Raw genomic sequence first — 16,642 nt, forward strand, 5'->3', positions numbered from 1 at the left:
TTTAACTGTTTATTACACACCATTTAACACGAAGGAATGGGGACCATTATTCCCATTCTATTGACAAGCCCAGACTTGAATAAAGCAGCATGTGTAAAATAATACAGCTAGTAAAGTGACAGAGCCAGGATGTAAAACACCTCCTGTTGTATTCTGCCTCCCAGCTTAAAGAGTCTGGTTCATAAATGCACTATGGATTACCTCATTAGTTCAAGTCCTTCCGGCACCAGGTTTGTTTTCTGTGTCCAAGAGCAGTACAGTGAGTGATCCACGGATAGCGTCATAGAACGGCAGTTTTTTCAACCCTAAGTATCAGCTTATTCAACAGTATTTATCCCAAGTGCTATCCTAAGATCTGGGGACAGAGCAGTGAACAGCCCCGTCATAACACAGAGTTCACATAACGGGGGAGACAACAAACACATAAATATGTCAAGTAGTAGTAACTGCTATGAAGAAAAATAAAGCAAGGTGGTAATGGAGAAAATAAAATGGAATAAGCACTGCTAATAGAGTCACCTAAAATAGAGGCAGAGGCCACTGAGGAAGCAGGGCTTAGGCACCTCAGTTCTCAGAGCTGCTATAAAGTAGCTAAACGTGCTAACCTCTCAGTTCAAGGCTGAGTCATAAACATCTTGGAACAACTGCTGCGAGAACATGTGGACCTCACCTTCCCCTTGTGCATATTGGAACTAGTCAATCCCTAGCCAGCAATCCTTTATTTGCATGAAAGAATAGCCTTTGTGGTTTTTGCCTTTATAAACCCTGCCTTTGTTTTCTCAGGGAGCAATTTGAGTAGTTACCTGAATCTGCATCTATGGGAGTGGAAGTGCAGTCCTTTTGCTCAAATAAATGCCTTTTGTTCTTATAATAGCCTGAGCCTCTTAGGTTAATGAAGGGGCAGAGTGCTTGTTCCTACAACCCAGCTTTTCTCTACAGTTGCCATCATAGTCCTCAAATTCCCAAACCAGGAGTCACATATGTTTCTCAACTTTAGAGAAGTAATGACATATTATTTGCTATGTTTCTCCAACAAGTTTCAGAGGACAGCCCTTTGGGGTGTTTGGGGAATACAGAAACAAGACACAAGAAAATGACTGAAAATGAGAAATTATGAAGCAAAAAGATTTGCCCATAGCCCTGGCAGGGTTGCTCATTTGCTTGGAGTGTTGTCCCAATCACCAAAATGTCCCGGGCTTCGATTCCCAGTCAGGGCACATACCTCGGTTGTGGGTCTGATCCCCAGTTGGGGTGAATACAGGAGGCAACAAATCAATGTTTCTCTCTCCCTTCCTCTCTCTAAAATCAATAAACATATCCTTGGGTGAGAATTTTTTTAAAAAAAGGATTTTCCCATAATTATTTTATTGACAGTTTTTATTGTTACAAAGGAAGTCCATGCATACATGGGGACACAGCATCACTTCAGATCTCAGGAAGCAGTGACCATCTGATGGGTCTTTGGGGGAATAAGAAAGGAAGAACTCCAACAAAGAGAAAGACCAACTTAAGAGAGACAAAAGAGAGTCTAAGAAATGCCTCCTCTTTCTGGAACTACAGTAGAGGGGCTAAATAAAATCATTTCATCTTTTTGGGGATCATAAAGTCTCTGGGAAAAGAAAGATGGGACGAACCAATTCTTCAGAGAATTACTAGGGTCTCAGAATAAATTAGTAGAATTAGAGAGCCACAGACAGAGTGAGGAAACAGCTGAGTTTAGGTTTTGGCAGGTGGATGGGGTGGTAATAATATAGGGTTGGCATTAATTGAATCACAGCTACAATATGCCAGAAACCATGCGAGGCTCTTTACAGAATGATTCCTAATCATTGCAGCAACCCTGGAAGGTAGGCATTTTTGTTCCAGTCTAGCAGAGGAGGACAATGAAACTACAGGTTAAGTAGCTTGCCCTGGTTATGCAGCCAACAAGTAGCAGGGTCTGGGGTCAGGATGTTTTCTACTAATCCCTACTTCTCCATTCTACAAACTTCACAGAGGGGTTGGGTGAGCGTGACTTGGGAGATTACAAGGTCCCAGTGGAGGTTAAAAAACAATAAGGAGATTCAGGTCTGAGCAGGATACCTGTATTTCACAGACGAATTATTGGGTCCTGCCTCCTAGAATTTCTAGGAAATGGAGAGTAGGATTAGGATGGAAGGTGAGTCTGATTTGGGGATTTCTTTGAGGGAGGGAACTGGCAAGAAAGACAGGCCCCAGGGTTTGTCCTAGGCAGCAATCCGGTAGTTGGGATGGACCTGGGGCCTGACATCACAGACCATGCCAAGAAGCTGAGCCAGGACACGTTCGCGGTTTTTCTGCTGGGAGCTCAGCATGCCCTGCACCTGGCGCCTTGTAGCCTGCTCCACTTCTGCGGACAGGTTCCCCTGGGAGCCCATGGCCTGGGGGTGGGGAAAGAGTAGAAGAGAGAAAGGAAGAAACAGAAAGAAGGGGCCAGGCATGTGGAAGGAAAGATCCTGGAGCAAGGCCAGGAAGAAAGGCCCTCTCCAAAACCACCCCTTCCCACAGAAATACCCAGAGACCAAAGAAAGCAACACAGTTCTCTTCCCTCCAAGACCTGACATGCAACTTCATCCTAAAATAGACTGTACAATCCCCACCTTATTACCCTTGTCTACTAAAATCTGCCCTCCATCCTTAATGTCATCATACTCCACACAGACTAGCAATTCCCCCACAAGCTGAACAAGTCCTTCAAATGCCCAGATTCTCTTACATATCACAAAGCTTGACCAATGTCATGGTCCCCACCAGGATCCCTTTCTGTTCTTTACCACCTTATTTTCTTGTAAAATCACCATGTACACACCTCACCAGATGCACCCACAAACTTACATCCCAGAACCATCCCAACTCTCCTCAGACTCACTGCCTGCTGCTTGCTCTGGAATTCCTGGTCTCGCTCTCGTCGGTATTGTTCCACTTCCATTTGTGCCTCCTCCTTTGCCTGCTTCAGACGCCGGGCCTTCCCTGAAGCAAAAGAAAGGACGGGTTCGGAATGAGCCTTCCACAGAATGTGATAGTAGAGGGTCAGTCCTCTCTAGGAAATTATCCTGCCTTCTCTTAGCCAACCAGATGCTAGATTATAACACCCATTTCTTCCCTTCTAGTCAACCACCCCAGCCCCCAGCTCTCCCCCTACCAGGCTTAGGTTTTCCTAAGGATTCAAATGTTTGCTGTCAACCCACCCCCAGTTTTCTTTCCAGGCTCTTAAGGGAAGGAAAAGACTCACTCTTTCTGGCATCTGCCACCTTCTCAGCCGCTCGTTTCTCGGCTTGCAGGAGCTGCTGGATACCCTGGGACTGACTGGCCATTTCTGTCGTTACAGCCGATTGTTTTTCGGATGCTACCAAGGTACCAAATGGCTCCCACCCCACCCTCCACCGCCTACTTCTCCTCCTCTTCCAGGTCGTTGCTGCAGTCCTCCACTACCCCTGGGTCTTAGTGCTCCCCTTTTTGTTCAGCCTTCTGCACTGGCTGTCTCCCCCAAACTGATCTCCCAGTGGTGCAGGTCTTCCTCTCCCACCTCTCACTCTGGCAGTACCGAGAAGGAACGCTCGGGGGCAGCAGAGACCAGACCAAAAGCTGCCCGCTAACTTTACAGCAGGCACAAGGCTTTCCCAGTCGGAAGATCTAGGAGGGAGAAGGCAGAGTTGAGAATGAGGTGACAAGTTAAGGAAGTCACCATGCGTGGTGCGTTAGAAAAACAGTACGCTGGACTTCTCTGAGTTCTTCCAACGTCTTTTTCCCTCTTTTTTTCTCTCCCTTCCTTTTCCATCTCTTCTACAGCTTTCCCAAGTCCAAATTTCTGCACCCATCTCATTTGCCTTTTCCTACGATTGTTAGGTTTTTTCATGCCTGTGTTTTTCTTTTTTTTTTTTGATATGTCCCTGTTCTTAGCCTTACTGTGTTTTTTTTGTTTTTCATTTTCACTGTGATGTTTATTTTGTCCTTATCTCCCCTGTTTTCTCTCTCTTCTTATCTTTTCGTCTACCAGTGAACCACTCCTCTCTCTGTTTGGGGAAGTGGGGGTAAACCTCTACATCGCCCTCTTTTATCCTCGCCCTTGCCTCTCTGCTCCTTTTTCTGGCCTATCCTCCAGTCTCCCGGTTTCAGTAGGACCCTTTATCTTAACCCTAGTTTCCCCCCGGAGGCCAGACAGCGGAAACACACCTCCCCGCCCCCACCACCGCGCCTCCTTGGGAATAACAACATCCGGTGACACGACTAAGTCATTTCGGCCCTTGACCTACGTATTAGCTGCGCCACTTCCGCCAGCCTAGAGTGTCTCTGCCTTCCCAGCCGCCTTACTGCCAGTGTTCCAACACCGGCCTCGGGCCTGTTGCTCTGGAAGTACTTAGAGAGGCGGAGGGGCAGGTCTGATGAGTAACCCCACCCCCTTAGGTCCCACAGGGAGAAGCCTCTACAAAGCCGGTTACTCTGTATTCAATTTCTAGGTCGTTATTTGAAATGATTTCTGAACTCAAATTTCTGTTGATAAAAACTTCTTCCATCAGTCTCAATTCGACTCTTTCAAAGTCCTTTATTTAAAAATCTACCTGGACTAATGAGCCGCAAAGTAATAGTTTGTCCTTTTCTCAATTTTACATTAAAAAAATTAAATCTGTGACCCCAGCTCCCCTTAAAATTTTTCAAACCGATCACCTGTTAAGGGATGTGGGTTAGAACAGGCGTCAACTTGCTGAAGATGTGAGAATGGGGTCTCGGAAGGAACAGAGGGAAAGGGGCGGGTGGGGGGGGTGCAAGACTGCGGTCCCACGATGTCTTTTACTTCCTCAGCCCAAGAGTTCCATGGCCTCAGCTTCCTGCCGCCTGCGCTCTGCGTCGCTTCCGTCGGTACTTGTCTGCAGGTCGACTAGTCCCGGCCCAGGCCCCCCTCCAGCGACACCCAGGCGTTGCTTGATATAGATGCCGGGCAGCCCCTTGCCCCTCAGCTGCACCAGGCCCGTGCCCGCTACGATGTCTCTGCCCTGGCCTGTTTCTTGGGCTCCGAGCTGACCCTGCCCACCGAGGACCATCACGGGAACGGGCGCTGCCCGCTGCTGCCCGCAGGGCCCGGATGGTGAGTCTGCCTGTGGGGATCAAGGGCCTGAGCAACTGACTGGATCTGAGATGAAGGCCAGCAGTTGAAAAATAAGCTAGTTATATGGTCATGGGACTTAGGAAGGTAGTTAACCAAGTTGGCATGTGGCTATCACCTGTGTTATTACATTACTGAGCTATCATTGTCTGAAGAGCTCATCATTCCCCAAACAGCAACTGGTCTTCAAATTTGCCTCTATACAAAAAGTAGCGTAGAGAATAGGCTCTGGAGTTAGATTGCCTGGGTTCAAATCCCAGTTCAACATAGACTTCGCTGAGGCTTAGTTTGCCGTGTGCAAAATTAAATAATAACCCTTGCTATGTGCTTAGCACTTCTCACAAAGTAACTCTTTTAAACAAAGTAACTTGTTTAATCCTCACAACAATTCCATGAGGGTATAAGTACTAATATTTCCCAGGTGAGGACACAGCGCAGAGAAGATAACTAATTTGCCAAAGTGGTAGAGCAGGGACTGTAACCTAGGCAGGCCAGCTAGAGTATTATGCTGTGTGATATGTTGTAGAATTATACTATGATAGTGCCTGTGTTCAGAGCTCCCTTGCTGGGGACTGAAACAGTACACATAAGCACTCAATAGATACTGGCCATTGTTGTTCCTGTTGTTATCAACAGATCCGTACTCACCCACAATTCTGAAACTCAAAAACACTCTGAGAGCCAAACATTTTTTATTAGTTTGCCACCAAATAAGTTTGGTGGCAAAACCTAACCTGAACTGAAGCGAGATTATCTATGATTTGCTTTTATCGTAGTGATGTCAATATTCAGACCTTTCGTTGCAAACATTCATGTGTTTGGTTCCTGGGACTACCCCCAGGCCCTCCTAGGCTACCTAATGCACAGTGTGTGTACTTTCAGATTAGCTCTATCAAATCCCAGAACATGGAGACCTGAAAAACTTTTTGACAGTGTGGTTTCCAGCTCTGTAGGGGCATAACCCTCCTTAAGAAAAGGAAAGGTGAAACCCTCATTTCCCTTCTAGGGATTTTCCTTCAAGAGTAAGAACATTCAAGGAGAACCTCAAGGTTGCGATGGACAACCTTCATTCAATTTGATTGCTGCTATTACCATCCCCAGCTTCCCAAGTATAAGAGCCCACCTCTACTCCCAAATCTCCACCTTATGGTAAAAAAAAATAATAATAAAATAAAAAAATTAAAAAAAATCCCCTTTAATTTCCCTTAATATAGTGATATAGGCTGGCAAAATGGGATTATTTTTTTTTTAACTTAAAAACAAAGAGAGGAGGTTTACAAAGTGCAGGAATCTAGCCACAGTGGCATTGTAGGTGGCAAGAACCGAATACCCTGAGGCAGGCTGGAGACCTCATCCAAGTTGCAGGTCTGCCACTTTAGGCTGTATAACTGGACAGGCAGCTCACCCTCTGTGAACCTGATTTGCCTCTAAAATGCAGGCTGTGAGAATAAAAAAGGCAAGCACTTGGTGCAGTTTGGCACTAACTAGATGTTAAGTAAATTCCTTTTATTCTGATATTATTCAATTAAGGCTATTTAAAGAATAAAAACATTCCTCGTTGTATGGTAAGTGCTTCCTTCATTGTATTGAATTCTCAGAACCCTGCAAGATTGATATTATTATCTCACAAGTAAGGGAATCAGTTCCTAGAAGGTTCAGGAACTTTCTTCCAAAGGTGGATATGCACTCAGATCACTTCCAAGCGCTGTCCATCTTCTTAGGCTGTACAGTACTTCCTCCTGGTCCCTGCCAGACCTGCCACCAGGGGGCCTTCTAACTCCTAAGTAAAAAGGTCCATCTCATTCAGTTTCCGCCTGCTTTAGAAACCACTGTTCCTTAAAACGCAAATTTTTTTTTGAACAGATGAAATGATCTAGGATCCCCTGAGGAGAGGGCATACCCCTCAGCTCCCATGTTAGGCCTGAGGGATTTGCCTATTCTTGCTGGGTTGCCACACCCCCAGTGAGATGCTGGTGAATGGCCTCTACTTGGGCTTTTTGGTAACTTGTCTTTGGACCCATCGCCTCATAGGGAAGTTGTCTCAGCTGTCAGAGACCCCTGTATAATCACACCTTAGTCAGACAATAACCATTCTCTGCATACAAAAAGAATTAGCAAACACTGAGAAACAAGATAATTTCCTCACAGTCTTTACAAAAGGAATAAAATCAGGCACCAATCTGATGTGTGTGTGTGTGTGTGTGTGTGTGTGTATTAATGTGACAGTCACTGCACTTTTTCTATGTGGTGGCACAGTAGCCGACATTCACCATTCATTACCCACTTTGATCTGCACTGTAGGAGTAGTCTGTGGCCTTCTTTTACAGGTGGCTGAGCATCCCGTCCATGTTCCATTTGCCTTTCCAGTCTTACCCCCCACTACACACCCACAGACCCACAGCTCCAGCTACGTGGCTCTATGTTCAGTGACCACCCAGCATGTTTTTCACAAGCCTGTCTGTCTCTTGCCTATTGTCTTCCCATCTACCTGATTTCCACTTTGCTAAGTTATTCTTCCTTCCCAGCCCAATATAATCCATACCTCCTCCTGGAAGCCCTCTCTGACCACTCTGACCACTGTTACCCTTTCTTCCTCTGCACCTGCCTCAGTCAGTTGTCCTCAATATAAGCTTCTAGTATTGGTATTTTTTGAGTGAGTTGTACCAGTTAGTGTGAAATTTGCTTTAAGGTAGAAATAATCTCACTATGGGAAGGAGAAGAGAAGTGCTTTCATCACTAAGAAAAAGTACATTTTTCCCAATATAAAGTACATTGGGAAAAGTGGATCTGTGCTGCTAAAATAATGATAAAGTTGGCATTTCAAATCACTGGAGGGAGGTGAGCTATTTAACAAATAATACTGGAACATTTGCTTCATCCAGGGAAAAATAGAGTCCTTCCTCACACGTACCTTAAAAGTAAATTATGGCAGATTAAACAACTAAATGTGACAGGAAGGGTACATACCAAATTCATGGGAGGGGTTCCTTGGAGGGTAACAAAAGGCAACATTAAAGAAAACTTTAGCTTACCTATGATGGCTTTATTTCTTTAAAATAAAATGGTGTTGCAAAACTGACAATATGTTAATGTACCCTGTGGTATAATAGGAATACTTATTGTACTATACTTTGTGCTTTTTTAATTTTTAAAATTTAAAAGAAGTAAATATAAGTAGAAAAAACATACAGGAATAGTTTTATAATCTTGGAGTGGCAAAAACCTTCCTCAGGATGAAATAAAGTCCAAAGCTATTGATACAGATTTAACTATATTAAATTTCTTTAATTTTTTTTTGATTGATTTCAGAGAGAGAGAGAGGAAGGGGAAAACAGAGAAACATCAATTTGTTGCTCCACATATTTATGCATACATTGGTTGATTCTTATATGTGCCCTGACCAGGAATCTAGCCTACAACCTTGGCATATTGTACATAAAATTTTTTTAATGGGAGAAAATATTTATAATATATGTAACAGACATACAGGGTTGATATTCAAAGTATATATGAAGAAATCACTCACAAAAGAAACAAAAAGTATATGAAAAAGAAGAACATTTCATAATTAGAATCACTTTTTTAATCTGTTGGATGGGCAAAATTGAAAGGTTGATGAGATTCAATTTGGTAAAGGATAATACAGACTCATTTTCTTGGTAGGGGTGTATGTTGGCACAAACTTGAGAGCAGTGTGGCAAATCGCACATGTTCTTTTCTCAGAAATTCCACTTCTGAGAATTTACCCCGCAGAAATACCGTAAGGAGTCCACAGAGGCATGTGTATGAGGCTGAACAGTTTTGGAAACGAAGTCTATTGATTGAGGGTGGGAGATGTTTGTTTCATACACAGTGGAACACTATATAGTCATAAAAAAGAATTAGGTCAACTACATTTACTCCTGTGGAAAAATATAAATGAGCTAGAGCATGTTGCCAAATAATACATACAGTGTGATCACATGTCTCTGAAAAAAATTGTCATATGTATGAGTTTATATACACCAAGACAAGATAGGAAGGGACCACAGCAAAATGTTAAGTGATTAAATTTATTCTTTATTCTTAAAAAAAAAAAGGCTCCCTGACTGGTGTGGCTCAATTGGTTGGATCACAGTCCTGTAAATCGAAAGGTCAAGGGTTCAATTCCCAGTCAGGGCACGTACCTAGGCTGCAGGTTCATTCCCCAGTCAGGATGTGTACAAGAGGCAACCAGTCAGTGTTTCTTTCTCCCTCTACCATCTCCTTTCTCTAAAAAAATTAATAATAAAGCATGTCCTTGGGTGAAGATAAAAAAATAATAATAAAAGGAGAGGAAATTTTATATTAGTTATATCACTTTCACATTAAAATATCAGTAAGATGGGGGAAGCCACCCACAGTCCTACCACCCAGAGACTAGAATCTATACATCTCCAGTCTACATTCTTCAATCATAGCATTTGGTCTCTTTTTCTTAACACAATTACAATCAAATCCCATGTACAATTTTGTAGCCATCTTTTTTCTACACAGAAATATCATTTTTAGTGCCTATTTAATATCCTGTATCATATTTTACTTATGTTTTATAGTTAGAAGCCTTAAAACCTATGAACTTAAAAACTTCTATGCAAGCATGCACCCACCCTCACACGTGCCATGAACCCTGATAGAGAGTAAGCAGTTGAAAGACAGGACTACTTATTTGCTGGGTGGGACAAGTTGGAAAGGCTTGTGACAGGTCACATTAGTACTAAAGAGCAGTGCCTCCCGTCCTGATGTGGTTTGGGTTGTGTGGCACTCAAGTGTGCCAGGAGATGGGTGGGGGCAGTGGGCTTGGCCAGCCAAGGTTGGGCCCATTCTGTCATTCTACCTTCCTGGCAGTACAAAACAACCCTTCTGTCCTATCCTTTTCCTAGATAGCCATTACTTTCTAGTGTCACAAAATAAAGATTTAGGGACCATAGCCCAAGGGAGAGCAAGTAGGTCTTCAGGAAAAAAGGGTGTCTCACTCACCTTCCTCTGTCCCAAGAGTGAAAGAGGTGCTTGATGGCCTTTGTGGCCTTGGCATGTGGGCTGACCAGGAAGGAGTAAAGTGCCTGGGGTGGCAGTGAAGTGAACAGTACCACTCTCAGCCGGCCTACACTGGAGCAGATGCAGGGAGGTCAGGAGCTCAGGAATAGCAATCTCTTCTGGGTTCCCCAGCCTCTTGTCAGACAGTCCCTGGGAAGGACCTTCAGTCTCAGTCGGTTCCTTCCCCCACCCAACCTACCCTTGGGCCAGCAGTCATTTGGAAAGAGCTTGCTCTGTTGCTGGGAACTTTTCTATGGCTAAAACTCATAGCTGATCTGAACCCTTTACCGCCCCACCCCCCTCTTAGCATGCCCTGGAGAAGGTTGCCAGAGAGAAACTCCCCTAAAAACATTTATTTTTAGCAGTTTATTAAAAAGTGATATAAAAAGATAACTTTTATATATTTGTGCCTTTATAATGATACAGAGTAGAATGTTCAGATATTTTACTATCTGAATTATATTGTAGGGTGAGACACAATAAGAGGTATAAAGTGACAATATTTTCCAAGCCAAAAATGGAATATGTGGAGGTTTTTGACATTGCCCTAGATGGCTGGAGGCAGGCTGGAAAATGTCATTTGACATAGTAGGAAACTAAAATAGTTTGTGGGGACACAGGTCAGAATATTTCTTAAGTATATTTTATTGATTATGTTATTACAGTTGCCCCAATTTTTTTCCCTTTGGCCCCTCTGCCCAGTACCCCTTTCCCTCCAGCAATCCCCGCCCCTTAGTTCATGTCCATGGGTCGTGCATATAAGTCCTTTGGCTTCTCCATTTCCTTTACTATTCTTAACATCCCCTTGTCTGTTTTGTGCTTACCAATTATGCTTCTTAATCCCTGTAACCTTTTCCCCCATTCTCCTCCTTCTCCCTTCTGTCTGAGAACCCTCCATATCTATGATTCTCCTCCTGCTGTAGTTGTTTGCATAGTTTGCTTTTGTTTTTTAAATTCAGTTGTTGAAAGTTGTGGGTTTGTTGTCATTTTAGTGTTCATAGTTTTGATATTCTTTTTCTTAAATAAGTCCCTTTAACATTCCATATAATAAGGGCTTGGTGATGATGAACTCCTTTAGCTTTACCTTGTCTAGGAAGCACTTTATCTGCCTTTCCATTCTAAATGATAGTTTTGCTGGATAGAGTAATTCTGTCTGTAAGTCCTTGTTTTTCATCACTTTGAATACTTCTTGCCAATCCCTTCTTGCCTGAAAAGTTTCTTTTGAGAAATCAGCTGGTAGTCTTAGAGGCACCCTTTGGTAGGTAACTGTCTTCTTTTCTCTTGCTGCTTTTAAGATTCTCTCTTTATCTTTAACCTTTGGCATTTTAATTATGATGTGTCTTGGTGTGGTCCTCTTTGGGTCTAGCCTGTTTGGGACTCTCTGTGCTTCCTGGACTTGTATGTCTATTTCCTTCACCAAATTAGGGATATTTTCCTTCATTGTTTTTTCAAATAAGTTTTCAATTCCTTGCTCTTTCTCTTCTCCTTCTGGCATCTTTATGATTCAGATGTTGACCCTTTTGGAGACTTCTTATTCTCTCCTCTTTTTTTTCTTTGAACTCTTGTTTCCTCATTCTGTACTGGTTGACTATTTATTTATTCCTTATGTTCCAATTCATTTTGATTGGAACCCTGGCTTCCTTCCCTTCACCATTGGTTTCTTGTGGATTTTTATTTATTTCACTTAGTGTAGCCTTCATTTTTTCCCTTTTGCATTTGCCATACTCAGTGAGTTCCCTGAGCATCCTTATCACAAGTGTTTTGAACTCTGAATCTGATAGGTTGGCTTTCTCTGTTTTGTTTAGTTCTTGTTTTGATCTGTTCTTTCATTTGGGCCATATTTCTTTATCTCCTCAATTTGGCAGCCTTCCTGTGTTGGTTTCTGTGTATTAGAGCTGTTTTCACACCCTATTGTGGCACACCTGTTATGCTGTAAGGGGTGGAACCTTAGGTATTTGTCAGTGCGGGGCAACCTGTTTTACTGCTTTGTGGCGCTGTATGTGGGGGAGGGGTCAGACAGGAAACAATGCCGCTTGTTCAGTACTCACCCTTTTCCAGTCACTTCACCCACTTTCCATATGTGACTAGCGCCCCTCTTGCTGCTGCCCTAGTGGTGGTTTCCAGAGTGGGGGTTTGCGTACATTCTAGGACCGTTGGGCCCCCTAAACAGACTCTCCTGAGAGACAGGCAGTTTCTTCCACCACCCCAACACACACTGGTTTTCACAGCCAGAAGCTATGAGGCTTTATTTTCCCTGCGCTGAAACCCTGGGCTGCTCAGTCTAACCTAGGGCTGGGATCCTTTCCCAGGTGTTCCTCCCAGCTTTTATCCACCACACATGATTGTGGGACTGCCTGTTCCACCAGCCACTGCTGCTGCCTTGATGCTCCCACCTCACCACATCCTCTCTACCCCAGCGCCCTGTCTCTGCCCCTCCTACCCATCTGGATGAATATTTCCTCTTTAAATCCTTGGTTGCTGGACTTCTATACAGTTCAGTTTTCTGGCAGTTCTGGTTGTCTTTTGTTTTGAGATTAGTTGTGATTCTTCTTATGGTTGTGTGAGGAGGCAAAGCATGTCTCCCTACAGCTCCATCTTGGCCGGAAGTCCAGGTCAGAATATTTTAAACTACCACACTTATGCATGTGGTAAACTGTCAGTAAATACTTGTCTGATCCAGAAGGTCGTGAGTGACCAGCAGGGTCCCAGATGGTGCCCTGCCAAGGAGGGGGAGCCCCAGCTAACTCCTCTCACTGCTCTGCCACCAGCAGCCTACACAGACTTCTTCCTGCCACTGTTGAGTAGCTGTCCATCTGCCATGGGAATAAAGAATCCTTATTTGCCCCTGGTCAAATTCTGGGCGGGGACCCCTCTGGGATTCTGCTGAAGAGGAAGAAGTCGGGCATCGAGCAGCACAAATGAAGGCAGAAGCTGCAGGGAGAGCTAGAGGACAAATGGAATGGCAGGAGGTCTTTGGGCCACTCTAAGGTAAGAAGCCCTTTCCCACCCACAGCTGTCTTTCCCTGCAGGCTGCTTTACCTACCCTCACTCCCTCTGTCCCACCCTGCTTCTCTTGCCTCATGACCTTTTCACAGACTCCTCCTGACCACCCCCATTCCACATTCACAAACAGAAGACACTTCCCAAGAGGCCCAGGAGCCCAAGTCTTTTGTAGCCTCATCAGATCACCTGGTCTGGGAACATGCCCAGAAGTACCAGCAGCAGCAGCAGCAGCAGCGAGGTGTGAGGCAGAGGGAGCCTGCAGGCCTTCATGCGCTGAGAGCTCCAGTCTCAGCTGTTGGCAGCAGGAGAAGGAGCAGTGGCTCTTCAGAGAGTGAGCCAGAGGCAAGGAGGAAGAACTGTGAGAGCCAAGTCAGGCCAGCATAGCAGGCTCTCAGGGGCCCAGGGCCCAGGGCCAAACACCTCATAAAGCAAGGAGGGGCAGCCTCTGGCACTTTGGCAATATGCCCCAGCCCAGGCCTGGGGGAGGGGACTCGAAGGCCATAGCTGTAGCCCTGGTGGCCAGGCACCCCCCAACCATTGGAGGAGCAGGTGGCTCTGAGGGTCCAGCAGGTTCACTGACACCCTGACCACTTCCTACAGCAATCACAGAGCCAGGTTGAGACCTGGGAGCTGGGCCACGTGATAAGAGCTGTGACAACCTATTCTCAGGCCCTGAGTAGCCATGCAGAGGCCCTCAAATGACTTCAGAGAAACGGAGAAACTGCAGGGAACACAGCTTTAGGGGCAGGGTGGCAGGAAGGGCACAGTCAGAGATGGGGATGACGAGTGCCAGGCAGATGCTACACAGTAGAGGATATGGGGTGGGAGTGAAACTGGTAATAAGCGGGGGTGGGAAGGACAGGCCACCACCACTGCTCCTCGACTCTGCCATTTCCTAATAAGACCTGGTTCCACATCGCACTCCTGGTGTCTCTGCCTTTTTCCATTGCTGTGGTTTTCATCACCCATGACATCTCCTTTCCCACCCCGCCTGCCAAAACCCACAGCTCCTACACACCTGTGACATGCATGCACACACTAACATGTGCCCTCAGCTGGAGACAAGAAGCTCCCTGCTTGCCCACCCGCAAGGTTGATCCTGAGAAGGCTCAGTTTGCCCTCCAGTGTGGTTCCACTCCCTACGCTGGGCTCCCCTCTGCAATCAGCCGCTGGAGAAATAGATGTGAACAGAGGCACACACACACAAAAAGAGAACAAAACCAGTTTCCCTCCCCTCCCCAGCCAGAACCACATCCTCCTCCCCACTAACACCCTTCCCCCAGCGCAGACAGGGCTTTCCCTTTGCTGAGTCACTGAATGGTCCAAGTTGGGGGCAGCCAGAGCTGGGGGACATAAGGAGGTTGTGGGAGGTCAGGGGATAGAAGCAGAATGGTTGGAGGAAGAGCCCTGTGGGGGAGTAGAATTTCGGTTGCTAAAATTAGGAGCAGGGGAAGCAGGCGGAAAGAGCCAAATTATGTAACCTGGGTTGTCTGCTCTTGGGCAACCAGGGATCCACACCCGAGGCCATGTCTTTCCTCCAGCTCTCAGTTCTATCTCTCCTCTAGGCCCTGAGGAAAGAGTGAAGTAAAATGGGCTTACCATGGTCAAGCTGCTAAAAAATAAGTCTAGTAGGTTGAGGCCTGAGGACTTGATTCTATTCTCATTTTAACTAGCCTGGGAACTTAAACTTCTGAATTTTCTAGCCCTGCCTCAATGCCTGGGCATACATCTGACCTCCAGATAACCCTCTGATTACCCCTTGAAGGACTCACTTGGCATCTGAAAACTGTCCTGGACCAATCCTAGAATGCAGAACTGATCATTCTCACTTGACTTTTAGCCAAAAGGCAAGAAGTAATGGGACTGATGATTCTCAAGAATACACTTTTTACTGTAAGAACTCTTTTAACTTTTCTTTCTTCTTCAGAAACTTTTATGGGATTTTGCCTAGTTATGTTTCCCATTTGCAAACCCTTGAATACATCTTTATAATTTATTTCTAGCCAAAGCCTCCAGACATTTCTTGAGTTTTTTTGACAGCCTCAATTTTCAACTCCCTCCATCCAGCTTCTGCCCCCATCCCAAATTTGGGTTTTATCTCTGGACAGGCAGATATGGCCTTCCAGATAAACATCCCCTTTTCCTGAGGCCGAGGAGAAGGTCCTGAGGGATGGAGGAAGATGGTCTGAAATTCCCACGGAGGACTGAGGGTGCCATCCCTCCCACTGTTCATACTCAGTTCTCACTCCAGCACCCTGGACTAGGATAGGAAGTTGTGGACAGTAGCAAACCCCACTGCCATCCCCCAGGGCCCAGCAGCAAACTTGGTGAAGAGGAAGGGCAGGACCGACAGTAGAGGCATGAGCTCTCATGTGCATTATACACTTGTCTGCATCAGAGAAGCTTATGAATCAGAAACTTAATCTTTAAGTTGGGGCCCCAGTTGACACAGGAGAAGCCCAAGAGTAGAAGTGGAGGGCATTGGAGGATGGGGAGGGGCAGCTTTGGGAACATGGCTTGGGCATGTGGGATGAACATAAAACCCTTGGAGAAGACAGAGCCAAAAGGCCCAAGGCCTCTGAGGGACCAGCCAGATATTCCAGGAGCAGGAGGAAGAAGGGCTAGTGAGAAAGAGCCTGTGAGAGGAAACTGCTGTGATTCAGAGAAGAGACTGAGCTGTGAGCAACTTAGGCGTCCGGTTCCTCTCACAGGCCAGAGATTTCGGAAGTAGCATGCAAAGATCTCAGGTTCCGAGGGGTGGTTAGGATCCCAAGCTGGGGGTTGACAGGTAAGCAGCAGAAAACTTTGGTGTCCAGATTTGCTCCTCCATCCAGATTTTTCTCTGGTTTTTCGTCACATCACTAACCCTTTGCAAGACATAAAACCACAGCAAAGTAAGCCCTGATACCTGGCCCCCCAGACCTCCCTGTTGTCAATGTTTCTCCCTGATGTCTGGCCCCCAGCCCTGTTGGGGGTTCCCCTGAGATGAGGGCTGTTCACTTTCTCTGACCACATGGTTTCCGCTTCTGTGTGTCTTTTTCCTAGGTTGATAAAAATACTAAGCCCTAGAGGCCCTGGCTTCCTCTGACCCCCTGGGGCTAGGCAGCAGGCATCCTGTCCACCATGGTGGGGGCAGGGAGGGGCCCAGGGATCCCCAAGGGGTGACTCAGTGCCTGCCATGAAACACTGGGGAGATAGAAGAGTACATGTCTGCTCCAGAGTTTGAGCAAGGAATCGATTCTCAGTGGAGGACGCCTTGGGTTTCAGTGAGAGAAACAGAATTGGCAATGAGACTGGTGAAATTGAAGAGTGACTGGGGATTGGGATCACGGCAGGTTAAGTTAGGGAAAGGACCCAAAGGGACTCTATTCAGTACAGTTCAACCAACCATCAAGTAGCCCAGAGATAAATTCAAACTCTGCTTTGAGTTTCCAGTCCCATCAGGTAGGCATGCTGAGCAAAGGG

The 16,642-nt window shown here is 45.6% G+C and overlaps 2 protein-coding genes across 2 annotated transcripts; one reads left to right on the top strand and one right to left on the bottom strand.

The window, feature by feature from the left end:
* Nucleotides 1–1,359: 1,359 nt before the first annotated feature.
* Nucleotides 1,360–3,639, bottom strand: ATP6V1G2 (ATPase H+ transporting V1 subunit G2). The gene is made up of 3 exons (XM_090282066.1): nt 3,251–3,639; nt 2,888–2,988; nt 1,360–2,399 (listed from the first exon to the last, which is right to left on the bottom strand). The coding sequence occupies exons 1-3, from the start codon at nt 3,330–3,332 to the stop codon at nt 2,226–2,228; spliced, it is 357 nt and encodes a 118-aa protein (XP_090138192.1). The 5' UTR covers nt 3,333–3,639; the 3' UTR covers nt 1,360–2,225.
* Nucleotides 3,640–4,824: 1,185 nt separating this feature from the next.
* NFKBIL1 (NFKB inhibitor like 1) lies at nt 4,825–14,424 on the top strand. The gene is given in 11 exon segments (XM_090282069.1): nt 4,825–4,859; nt 4,861–4,933; nt 4,935–5,010; nt 5,013–5,084; nt 5,087–5,101; nt 12,946–13,009; nt 13,011–13,070; nt 13,072–13,151; nt 13,311–13,405; nt 13,408–13,707; nt 13,709–14,424. Coding segments are annotated over 11 exon segments (1,035 nt in total). The 5' UTR covers nt 4,825–4,830; the 3' UTR covers nt 13,880–14,424.
* Nucleotides 14,425–16,642: the final 2,218 nt, after the last annotated feature.

This window comes from Furipterus horrens, unplaced genomic scaffold, assembly GCF_987537825.1.
Source record: "Furipterus horrens unplaced genomic scaffold, mFurHor1.1.pri manual_scaffold_6, whole genome shotgun sequence".
NCBI classification, from domain to species: domain Eukaryota; kingdom Metazoa; phylum Chordata; class Mammalia; order Chiroptera; family Furipteridae; genus Furipterus; species Furipterus horrens.

Excerpts from the sequence above, each read along its gene's own strand:
- ATP6V1G2 (XM_090282066.1), bottom strand. The coding sequence starts at position 3,332 with ATGGCCAGTCAGTCCCAGGGTATCCAGCAGCTCCTGCAAGCCGAGAAA. Across the intron at positions 2,989-3,250 it reads GGTGGCAGATGCCAGAAAGA|GGAAGGCCCGGCGTCTGAAG; the intron begins GTGAGTCTTTTC and ends CTTTTGCTTCAG. Across the intron at positions 2,400-2,887 it reads TCCAGAGCAAGCAGCAGGCA|GCCATGGGCTCCCAGGGGAA; the intron begins GTGAGTCTGAGG and ends CCCCACCCCCAG.